At 37.7% G+C, this 12,990-nt stretch overlaps 1 protein-coding gene across 1 annotated transcript in view; it reads right to left on the reverse strand.

Moving 5' to 3' along the window:
• Positions 1-12,990, reverse strand: part of ZNRF2 (zinc and ring finger 2) — a 94,395-nt gene that overhangs the window by 33,134 nt on the left and 48,271 nt on the right. The window contains exon 2 of the mRNA XM_036863496.1: positions 7,129-7,224. Within this exon, the coding sequence (XP_036719391.1) occupies positions 7,129-7,224 (96 nt within the window). The remainder of the gene's footprint in view (positions 1-7,128; positions 7,225-12,990) is intronic.

Consider the following 12,990-nt stretch of genomic DNA (forward strand, 5'->3'; position numbering starts at 1 on the left):
AACAGACAAAGGGTTAACCTCCAAAATATATAAACAGCTCATGCAGCTCAATATTAAAAAAAACAAACAACCCAATCAAAAAATGGGCAGAAGACCTAACTAGACATCTCTCCAAAGAAGACATACAGATGGCCAAAAAGCACATGAATAGATGCTCAACATCACTAATTATTAGGGAAAAGCAAATCAAAACTGCAATGAGGTATCACCTCACATCAGTCAGAATGGCCATCATCAAAAAAATCTACAAACAATAAATGCTGAAGAGGGTGTGGAGAAAAGGGATCCCTCTTACACTGTTGGTGGGAATGTAAACTGGTACAGCCACTACAGAGAACAGTATGGAGGTTCCTTAAAAAACTAGAAACAGAACTACCATGTGACCCAGTAATCCCCACTCCTCAGCATATACCTGCAGAAAATCATAATTCGAAAAGATACATGCATGCACCCCAACGTTCACTGCAGTACTATTTACAATAGCCAGGACATGGAAGCAACCTCAATGTTCAAGAACAGAGGAATGAATAAAGAAGATGTGGTACATATATACAATGGAATATTACTCAGCCATAAAAAAAAGACCAAAATAATGCCATTTGCTGCAACACGGATGGACCTAGAGATTGTCATACTGAGTGAAGTCAGACAGAGAAAGACAAATATCATATGATATCGCTTATATGTGGAATCTAAAAAATGGGTACAAATGAACTTACTTACAAAACAGAAGTAGAGCCGTAGATGTAGAATACAAACTTATGGCTACCAGGGGGTAAGGGGATAAATCGGGATATTGGGACTGACATATACACACTACCATATATAAAATAGATAACTAACAAGGACCTACTGTGTAGCACAGGGAACTCTACTCAATACTCTGTAATGACCTGTATGGGAAAAGAATCTAAAAAAAAGAGTGGATATATGTATAACTGATTCACTTTGCTGTACACCTGAAACTAACACAACATTATAAATCAACTATACTCCAATAAAAATTTAAGAAAACAAAAAAACCAAACAAACAAAAAAACAAGTGTTTCTCAGGATTTCTTCTCCCCCATTAGGTAGAACAGGATGGCCAGAGTGGGCCCAAGTTGAGTATTACCCTTCTCCCAGGTCAGTTAGGCTCTGGTTAACAAGCTTCCCTTGAGGCAAACCTTTTTAAGAGTCCTCTGGTATATTTCAAGATAGTTCATTTTCCCTTCCCCCTGCCAGAAGGAGAAGGGTATTTTTCTCTGACATTTACCATGGGAACCTGGTTCAGCTCCTAGTGGTAAATCTTAAAATATTGTGGGGATCTCCCTGAAGTTTTTAAACTCTCAGATTTGTCCACACTAAGCCCCCAGCAATTCAACAATTACAGTCCAGGTTTTCCTTACCCTGGCACTGATTCCCACTGAGTCTGCTGCAGTAAGCTGAAACCCGTGACTCTCTGTATTTGCCTGTCTCCACAATCTGCGGGGGCAGTGGTTTGCCCTGTGTCTTCCCATCTGTTATGGATCTAAGAAGAGTTGTTGATTTTTCAGTCTGTTTGGTTTTTTACTTGTTTTTAGGACTGAGTGGCTACTTCCAGACTTCTTACATGTGGAACTGGAAACCAGAAGTCAATTCCATCTCTTTTTAGGAGATTACTGTATGTATGGTGGATCTTTTGTTACAGGCTCCATGCCACGTACCTCTCTATTACACTCTGTGTAATTTCCTCAGATCCATCTTATACTTTACTGATTCTCCTTGCAGCTCTGTCTAATCTGCTGCTTAACCTATCAGTTGAGATTTTAATTTCAGTGACTAATGTCTAAAGAGTTCAATTTTCATCTTATTCACAATATATCTTTTTACTTACTTCCTATTCATTTATTAATGATTTTAATGATTTAAAAACAAACATTTTGGGCTTCCCTGGTGGCTCAGTAGTTAGGAATCCGCCTGCCAATGCAGGGGACACGGGTTCAAGCCCTGGTCCGGGAAGATCCCACATGCCGCAGAGCAACTAAGCCCGTGAGCTACAACTACTGAGCCTGTGCTCTAGAGCCCGTGAGCCACGACTACTGAGCCCGTGAGCCACAACTACTGAAGCCCACGCGCCTAGAGCCCGTGTTCTGAAACAAGAGAAGTCACTGCAATAAGTCTGCACACCGCAACGACCCCACTCGCCACAACTAGAGAAAGCCTGCGTGCAGCAACAAAGACCCAACACAACCATAAATAAATAAATAAATAAATTTATTTTAAAAAATAAATAAAACCACTATTAGGAATCCACATTTTGTGGTTAAAACTCAACCACAAAAATTAATGCAAATAGATGAACAGAGTCATCAAATCAGACAGTAGATATCTTCCACAGAAGGCAAAGGTCACACAAACTCAGGCAATGATAACTACCCTCCTTATTTAAAATTCTGCTCCGTAATTGACAAATATATTTTTTAACCTTAATTATAAGAGACATGCCAATTTCAGAAAGCCTCCTGAATTCAGAAAGATTAAAATGTGTGTGTTGGAGTGCCGGGGGCGTGGGTGGGGGTGGGGGGGGTGGTCTTAAAACCAAGAAAATGTAGTATGTAAGGCAGAAAGCAAGTTTATAACTTAAAATGAGACCCACAACTGCCTGGAAAGCCAGACAGTAATTACAGAGGGAGAAAATACGTACTTTCTTGCAAACATGCTACACGGAGGAAAGCCAGGTCATTAGAAGACTACATGTGTGCATTGGAATCAAGCACTGACTGTCTGCTGCAACTTTTCTTCAACATCCAAGTAAGCAGATAAGATACACTCTCCCACCGACAGCACAGAAGATGAGATCCTTTTCCCTCACTTTTATTACAGCACAAGTTCGCTTTGAAATTGACTCAATCTTAGGGATTGACATGTACACACTGCTGTATTTAAAGTAGATAACCAACAAGGACCTACTGTATAGCACAGGGAACTCTGCTCAATATTCTGTAATAAGCTAAATGGGAAAAGAATCTGAAAAATAGATACATGTATATGTATAACTGAATCACTTTGCTGTACACCTGAAACTAACACAACATTGTTTATCAACTATACTCCAATATAAAATAAAAAATAAAAAAAAAAAGAAGTTGGGGCTTCCCTGGTGGCGCAGTGGTTAAAAATCTGCCTGCCAATGCAGGGGACACGGGTTTGAGCTCTGCTCTGGGAAGATCCCACATGCAGCAGAGCAACTAAGCTCATGCGCCACAACTACTAAGCCTGCACTCTAGAGCCCGTGTGCCACAACTACTGAAGCCTGTACACCTAGAGCCCGTGCTCCGCAACAAGAGAAGCCACTGCAAGCCTGCGCACCGCAATGAAGAGTAGCCCCTGCTCGCCGCAACTAGAGAAAGCTGCGCGCAGCAACAAAGACCCAACGCAGCCAAAAATAAATTTATAAAAAAAGAAATTGACTCAATCTTTCTTCAAAAATGATTACTTTAAAAGAGTAATATTCATCTTACTCTGTCCATAAAGTCAGTCTTCTTTCTGATGATTTTGAAAAGCTCTCTTTTGATTCACTATATAGGTTTATAATTAACTCTCAGAAGACAAACTTATTTCAAGTTACACCTCCTTTGGGTGCACATGCGCACACAGAGTACTAACTACAAATAAAACAACACAAAGATTTCTTAAATACAGAGTTCAATCACAGAAGTCTAAAATGAAAACTGAACTTTATATGATGCAAAACATGCTATGATCCAGTAAAGTTTAAAGACCAAGAAAATCAAGAGTAAAAATTTGCTATCAATATTTATTTCACTTTTGTTTGTTCTGAAGTACTTAAGAAGATGAGGAACAAGGAAATAGAGACTCTATGCTTGCAACATGTATATTATGTTCATAAGACCATATATCAAATTACTAGGTCCATGAACTAAACAATGAAGTCCATGGGGGTAAGTCCATGAGGGGTAAGTATATGAAGCGGGCAGTCTCTGACTTAAGGGCTATCTATCTACGAACACTCATTGTGTCATTCTGAACTTTTTTTCCATTCTGCCAAAAATACCACCTGCAAATACATAACCACTCACATCACTCTGAATCATTCCCTACCATGATTGCTTTGGGCCTCCTACCTGAACTTCTGCTGAGCCAGTTGCCTAAATCCTGAGAGCTTCCACCTGGCGAGTCAATTTTCTTCTTCAGTTGCCAGGACTTGGGTATTTGAATATATTACAGACTAAAAAACAATAAGAAAGCTTCTGTGGGCTAGCCTGGTAAATCAAACCAACATTCAGAATATCATCTCTGTGACTATGAATTTGAAACTCCAAATCACCAAGTTATATTCAAATTTCTGGAATTCATCCTATTCAGGAGTTTGACTATAAATAATATCCAGCCTGAAAAATAAGCCCAACTATTCTCCTTGCTAACTGTGAATGTCTGTAGACAGTTCAATTAATATACATTTAACAAATAAATTTAAAAATTATAGATCTAGCTACTTTAGGAAAGGCTGCAAAAAGTTTTAGTTAATAAGCACTACACTGAATAAAATTCTTGTTTGAGTATTAACGCAATTTACAGACCCAATCTCTCTAATGCATCTCTCTCTACGAAATCAACTTTTAGGAATTAAAATACGAAGCTGTGAGGAGTCCAGCTGACTAAAAAGATTCCATTTCAGGATTCTCCAACTCACCTTGCTCTAAACTTCATAATAATCCTACATTACTGCTTAGGTGTTAAAGGGGCTGGTTCTCACACAGGCTCATATCCTTGATAGATCAGATTTTGGTGACTGAAGGGTAGCAGAATATGCTACCCTAAAATATGCTTCTTTGGCATAAGGATTATTTTTTAAATGACTGAGAAATAGCAGACTCAAGAGAAGCTCTGAAAGTAGAAGTTACCCTTCAGTAAGGGAAATTTACATTTTTAAAAAACTCTTTATTTTATATTGGAGCATAGTTGATTAACCATGTCATGATAGTTTCAGGTGTACAGCAAAGTGATTCAGTTATACATATACATGTGTCTATTTTTTTCCCATTTAGGTTGTTACATAATATTGAACAGAAGAACTCTCCATTTGCAAGGGTGTCTTCCTTCTCACTACCAGGAAGAGAAGGAGGGCTGCTCTAAATCACAAAGTTTACTCCAAGAGAATCTTCTCAGTGGAGCAGGCACTAACCTATATCCGTGTAACAGACCTCTTGTTTGTCATGATTTTCCTGGTGACCCCCCACAACTGGCCTCCCCACCCTCATTTTCTTCTTTGTCTTTAGCTGAAGATGCTATTTAAGCCCACACTCTAAACCACCTTGGAGATCAGCTCATTTTTCCCCTGGGTACCTCCTATGTACACCAGGAGGTATACTTGTTAATAAACTTGTATTTGTTTTCCTCTTGTTAATCTGTCTTTTATTACAGGGATCTCAGCCAAGAACTCAGAAGGGTAAAGGGATTATTTTTCCTCCCCTACAGGGCTCTGCCTTCAAAACCTTAGAATTCTCCTAGCCTGTGATGGGAAAGTACATTACCAATCTGCCACCTCTATCTAACCTAAACCCGTCAATCACAGCTCCTCCTTCTTTTAACTCACAGTTGGCCACTGTCCACATTTAAAAAATTCAAGAATCATATATGTTTATAAAGAAGCTGTTTTTGCTTCTTGTTGTGAATGTTTATAGACGTTAATCTATAGGTAACAAATTAAAAAATTTCAGGTCTAACTACCTTAAAGTAGGTAGCCATTCTTAAAAATGGCTGCAACTTTATTTACTTTTTGCATTAAGTTTACTAACTTCTAAATTGGAATACTGTCAAATATTTAAAACCTGAATTCTTGGATCACAGTATCCCCAAGCAGAAGGTTACATATTGCTTTTTAAGCCACCAAACAAGTGATCTAGTAGAAAACTTTAATGACTTGAGCACAGTTAAATCAGGAAATTAAAAACTGCCAAATATCAACACATAAAAAGACTATATCCAAATACACTATACAAAAAGTAAATAAACAGAATACTAAGATTAAATGCAAATATATTATATGGTAAAAGGAAATACACTTGGCTTTTAAAATTCAAGGCCTGAGTCTTAAGATTTAAGGATATTTATTTTAAAAACACTTGTAATAAACATAATAATTATGGAGGGTAATGATAAGATAATAGAGTAAGTATAAGAAACAAGCCCAATCAATTTTACCTCAAATTTTGAACCTGAATAAAAATGTCTTTTATTTCTTAAGTAACTAAATCTCAATTAGATTATGAAAAGTAGCCAATTCAATTTCCTAATGCAGAAAGGTTTATATATAATAATCAACAGGTATATTTACTATTCAAAGGGAATGCTAAAAGCTACTTTTACTTATACACTGGAAAATGGGAAAAAGTGCTCAATTATTACTATAATAGTGTGGCTGAAGCACTACCTTATCAAGACAGAGATTCCTAAATCATTTTGCAAAAAAGCTACTCAAAATAACGTGTTCACTTCAGTGTTAAATTTTACCCCGACAAGATTTCTGTAATCTGAGGAGAAATCTCAGATTATTGACTAAGTGTTACTACATTGATTGACCTTTGGTTGATTCTAGGCTGTAGGATCCATCTGTTTTATTCATTGCTATATTCCAAGTTCCTAACACTATATACCTCATACCTGACAGGTACTCAAAGAACATTTGCTGATCAAGAAGTCAATCTTTCAATTGGCTTCATTGTTTACTGGTACTCTTCTTACTCATTCTATTTCAAACCAAATTTTACATTTGAAAAATCTAAAATTTCTCCACAGATTTTGAAGTTTGTCTTTTTATCTATAAAATTCTGAAAAAAGCTCTCATTTTTCCTTTATTTCATTCTATTCATCTGAAGTCACGAATGAACTATTCCTTTTTTTTTTCCAAGTCTATTTCAAAATGTACCAGGACTACACTGAAAATCTCTCCTATGGTTTTGAGTATCTGGAGACTGTGGTCAGGTAAGAATGGCACAGCCAAAGCACCACACCTAATTAGGATACCAGTTAGCTCAGGGCTCATAGATAGTCCTTCCCGGCCTTTTAACTTTTACCTGAAACTTGAAATTCATAAAATCTAAGATAATTCTAATTTAAAGTATTATTTTAAAGCACTGGACTTACCATTATAGGTTATTCTTGGCTTTGTTAAACACATCACAAGATGCAAATCCATTTCATCTGAGGGTACAAATTTTGAGCATACAGGACACTTAAATCCTAAAAAGTAAAAGAAATCCATGTTACTTCACTATTTTGAATATCCAACTATGCTTTTTAAAAAAGCAGGGAAGAAGAAGAATTTCAAACTTCAATATTACACTTACACTAATACACTACCTATGTGCAACTTAAGTTGGGAAAACAGTTTGTGACTATAATATCTGACTTAAATCAGTTTATAAACAGCATCCGATTTCAAATAAAACAAGCTTAAATGAGGAGAATTTAGTTCACTACAAAACTCTTGCACCCTTTTCTAATGTATGGGTCCAATCATTCTGGTTTCTAATTTTTTACATTAATCTGAACTTATGATTTCATTATAATAGTTGTGTATTCTGACCATCCTTGCGGAAAGTACCTTTCCCAGCTTGGTTATAGTACACTTTGAGTCGCAAGGTTTTATAGCTAGGTAGTACCTTAGAAACTATTCTACTCCACTGACCTTTTAAAAATTTATCTGATGAAGAAAGTGAAGCCTTTCACAGAACAGCAAAATCAGGTCTAGAATCTATCCTGACTCCTAGTATAGTGGTCTTACGGCCATACCATGCTACTAAAGTCACAATGCAAACAGAAAATAGCACCAAACAGCAGATTTCTCAGTCAATTTTGACACAAATATTAGCTAGTTTCCTACAATATTCAATCTGTACTAAGAATTTGCCTGAAGTACTCTATTAAAAGTAAACTGGTAGACTGAAGGAAGAAATGTTATACATTCAGCTATATCCTGCTCCCTCACTTACCAAGGGTAACTGTCCATCCATGGTTCCTTGCTGCTTCCCTGCTGACCTACTGCTTCCTTCTCCAACATCCCCAACCTGCTTGAGCAGTGAACTGATCCAAGAAAGTCCATTTATGGTTTGGTTAGGAACAACAAACCAGGGTGGCACAAAAAGATGGTCTGGGCCAATTCGTTTTTATTGGAAATATGACTTAAGAAACAGCAAGAGAGTACACTGGTCAGCTGTAGACAGCTGAAGCAGAAAGGTCACATGTAGGTAAAGGTAAGAGAGACTGGGATGGGGTGTCTATTCTGTAGGCTGAATTTGTAAGAGAACAGAAACTATCAGTAAGCACAGGAAAATGGTTCACATGGAGATCTTAGAGCAGATGTGCAGAGAGGAGCAAAGTGCTGTGAAAGACAACAACTAATAAGAAGGGTGGTGAAAAAAAAAAACAAACAACCAAAAAAAAAAATCCAGTCCCTAAAGCTGCCTCAGATTCTGGTAGCTCTACTTCTAGTACATGTGTGTTCTTACAGACACTCTCCTCCCTTTGTTGTGACATGAAACTCACTGCAACCCAACATGTCAGACTAGAGTCATACCTCGTGCAAAGCTTTACTGAATATGAAAAGGTTTTGGCATGGGTACTTAATCCAGTTATTCGACTTCTTAAATGAAATACATGTTTTTGAGCACTGTTTTTCACGCTGTATTAAATACATTTTAAAAGAAAGGAATAAAGGTATGTTTACTTCCCACTTCTTCAAAACCACCAAAATGAAAAAGAAGAAAAAGCAAAGGGGATTAATCTAAAATTAAACTACAAAATAGCTATAATCCCCAAACACAGACTATAGCAATACTGCAAAATATGGATCAAATGGGGAGAAGACAAAGAGACTCTCAAGCAGCATTCCTATTTCCAGGACCAATAACAATCTTTTGCTTAAAATTGTAAAAACTTTCTTCCCTTGAAGTTACACAGGACTTAAAAAAAAAGGTAACCAATTTTCCAACTCCTGATCAAAATCATCTAAGTACTGGCACATAAACTCTAAATTATCAAACAAAAGTGCAATACCATGAACCATTGAGAGCCATCCAACTGCCCACAAAGTAGAGCCTAAGGAGAGAAACTGTATGTATAAAGAACCACTGCATTTCTAATTAAATACAATAAATTGATGTGTTTCTTTCTCCTTACACCTAAAACCTACTAAAAGTGAGAATAAATATAACAAGATAAAGAACTTGAAAGGAGACAGCAGCAGATGAGAACAGAAGGAATTAACAGGACTGAGAAAACAGACGTCCTAAGTGTCTGCAGAAGTAAGCCAATTCTCACTACATAATTCTCAAAGGACTCAGGAATCTATACCTCCAATAACTTCCCAAGACAATGATGAGGCATGAGGTTAAAATCCAGACTGACTGAAAGACTTAATAAAAAAGATCCCCAAGTCTCCAACCCATGACATATAGCCAAGCAACTACAGTTCCCCAAATAGAGCAGGAGAATGAAGGTCTACTACAGGAAAATAAAGACCCAAAATAGACTGGCTTGAGGACACCAGGCACAGCAAGGGGAAGGGAAAAAAACAAGGGAATAAATAAATATCTATGTATGGAAAAGGGCCCTTCCCAACAATCTCCTTTTCTCTATCTCCACCAAGAAATTGGTAGAGTCTTCTCTTAAATCAAAAGTTCCACAGAATGAAACAGCAAGAGATCCTTATCTGTTGACAAGTCTTAAGTCTTACATATAAAGCTTCCAAACAGCTTTTCAGGGCTTCTCTCATAAACATAATGCAATAAAAGAAAAAAATTTGCACATGAAAACACAGCAGAAACAAATTCAAAAGACTAATGAAAATATTTACAACTCTTATCACAAAAGGACAATATCCTTAATATACAAAGAACTCCTAAAAAATGAGGAAAACCAAACACCTGTTAGAAAAATGGGCAAAAGTTTTAAACAGACATCTCACCAAAAAGAAAGATATGCAGCTAACCCTTAAACACATGAAAAACTGCACAGTGTCATAATGAAAGAAGCACTTTCCTCTCAAGTTCTTCTGTTTATTTCTTTACTCTCATTTTAGTGTGTTGAGGAGGGAGGAAAGAAACACATGTGTTTAATTCACTCTTTTTAACTAAAAATCCAGGTGGTTCTTTGTACATACTGTTTTCTCTCCTTGGGCTTTACTTTATCTCTACATTAAGATATCATTACTCATCCCAGATTGGCAAGAACTCAAAAGTTTGACAACACATGGTTGGTGAGGCTGTGGAGAAACATGTACTTTCATATGTTGCTAGTAGGAGTGCAAAATCGTACAACCTCTACAGAGGGTAATTTCACAACACCTAACTAGATTACATGTATATTTACCTTCTGATCCTGCAATCCCACTTCTAGGATCTCTCCTTGAAGGTATGCCCCCAACAATACCAGAAAACACATGCACAGATAGAGGATTATGGGAAGATGGCAAAGTAGGAAGCACTGAGGGAATCTACCTTCCCACCTAGACAAAAATTGAATGGGTGGAATTTGTTTGAAGGAACTATTTTGGAAGTCTGGAATCTGTTGAAGGCTTGCAACTTCCAAGGGAAGGAAGCCTTGGACAATACATTGCAGTTAATTTCAGCTCTCAGCACAGAGGCAGTTATCCTTCCCCTCATCCCAGCCACATGGCAGGCAGTGGTGCACTTGTTCCTGGAGCACCTTGCACACAGATTACAGGAGTGAGGGTAGGCAAAAAGGACCCTGTGCTCCAAATATTGGGAATCTGCGCTCTGACTGCTGATTGCTGCTTCTGATCCAGGAGGTACAGACAAAGAAAAAGGCAGTCACTGTTGTTGGACCTCCCTCTATTGTTGTAAGCCCCTTCCCCTCTAGCTGAAGAGACTTCAAGGGGATTTAAAGGGATTGTGCCTCTCTGCCCCTCTTCATTTTTCTTTTTCCCCTTTGGAGAGCCAGACATTAAAGACTAGCACATTTCAAAACAATTGGTTATATGAGGAAAATTAGAAAGTGACTATGCAAATTAAGGAAGAAGTCCGAAAAGACCTGAGAAGTTTATACCTCAGGCTGATGATCCTTAGCACAGAGACAGCCTACAACACCCAAAAAAACAGTAATAAAAAACAGCAGACCCCAGGGAAGGGGCAGAATCTGATTTCCAGAGTTACATTATTAGATTTAAATGTCCAGTTTTCAGAAAAAAACAAAAAATAAGGCATACAAATGAACAAGAAAGTATGGCCCATTCAAAGAAAAAAAAAATCAGCAGAAACTGTCCATGAAAAAGAACTGATGGCAGATATACTAGAAAAAGACTTTAAAATGCCTGTCTTAGAGATGCTCAAAGAACTAAAGAAAGGTGTGGAGAAACTCAAGAAAATGATGTATGAACAAAATATCAATAGATAGAAAACTTAAATAGAAACGAAGAAGAAATTCTAGAGCTGAAAAGTATAATAACTGAAATGAACTCACTAGAGGGATTCAAAGGCAGATTTGAACAAGGCGAAGAAAGAATCAGTGAACGTTAAGATAGGACGATAGAGGAATCGTCCTCTAACTCTAGAGGATAGAGTTATCATGTCTGAGGAACAGAAAGAAAAAAGTTTGAAAAAAGTGAACAGAGTCTAAGAGAGACCTGTGGGACACCAACAAGCAGACCAAAATATGCATTTGGGAGTCTCAGAAGGAGAAGAGAGAAGACAATAGAGAAAATATTTGAATAATAGCTGAAAACTTCCCAAATTTGATGAAAGACATGAATATAAACATCTGAGAAGCTCAACAACCTCCATGTAAGATGAGGCCACATCAGGATACATTATAATCAAACTTTCAAAAGACAAACAGAAAATACTGAAAACAGCGAGAGAGAAGTGAGTCATTACATACAAGGGATCCTCAATAAGATTACAAGCAGATTTCTCATGATATACTTTGGACTCCAGAAGGCAGTTGGCAGATATATTTAAAGTGCTCAAAGGAAAAAACTGTCAACTAAGAATCTTATATCCAGCAAAACTTCTTCAAAAGTGAGGGAGAAATTATGAAATTCCCAGATAAACAAAAGCTGAGGGAGTTTGTTACCACTAGCCCTGCCCTACAAGATATGTTCAATGGAGTCCTACAAGGTGAAATGAAAGGATATTAGATAATAACTCAAAGCCGTATGGAGAAATAAAGATCTCTGTAAAGGTCTTCAGGTCAAGAGAAACTGTTTACAAGGTGCTGTACTGGAGGAACTGCACCTAACAAGCTTCAACCATATCTGGACCTGACTTAGATAACAAGATCCTGGACTTCAAATTGATCCCTTAATGGGATGAGACTGTCTGGGTCTTAGGAACAAAGTGAGTACGCTTTACATATGGAAGGGATGTGAGTTATGGTTGCTAGAAAGCGCACTAGCAACCTACCTATATAGAAAAATATATACATACACACACACACACACACACACAAACATTTAGCTCAGTCCACTAAAAGAGCCTAGAAGCAATGACACTTCAGTAGCAAAAAGGATCCACCCCCAGATCTTGGGTTCTAAATATCATTCCCCCCACAAAAAGCTATCCAGAGATAGCTGCTGTCAATTTCATGTATCCTGTTCCTCACATTAAGGAGTCTAATTCTTCTCCCCTTGAATCTGGGTCAGCCTTAATAAGTTGCTTGATCAATGGAATGCATAACTGATATTCTGGGATTTCTGAGATAAATCTTAAGATGGCTTGCAGCTCCCATTTGGGCCTTTTGGGATGCTCACTTTGGGGACATTCCTTCTCAAACCCAGCTGACATGCTCTGGGAAGTCCCAGGCACACAGAGAGGTCATGGGTAGGCATTCCAGCTGACAGCCCAAGCTGAACTCTGAGCTAACAACCAATATCATTAAGTTCCAGGCATACTGAGTGAGCTACCTTGAATGTTGAGTTACTCTGACTTTCAGACGACTCCAATCCCAACTTCCAACTGCAACTGCCTGAGAGATCCCAAGTGGGAAGCC

The sequence above is a fragment of the Balaenoptera musculus genome, chromosome 9 (genome assembly GCF_009873245.2).
Source record: "Balaenoptera musculus isolate JJ_BM4_2016_0621 chromosome 9, mBalMus1.pri.v3, whole genome shotgun sequence".
NCBI lineage: Eukaryota > Metazoa > Chordata > Mammalia > Artiodactyla > Balaenopteridae > Balaenoptera > Balaenoptera musculus.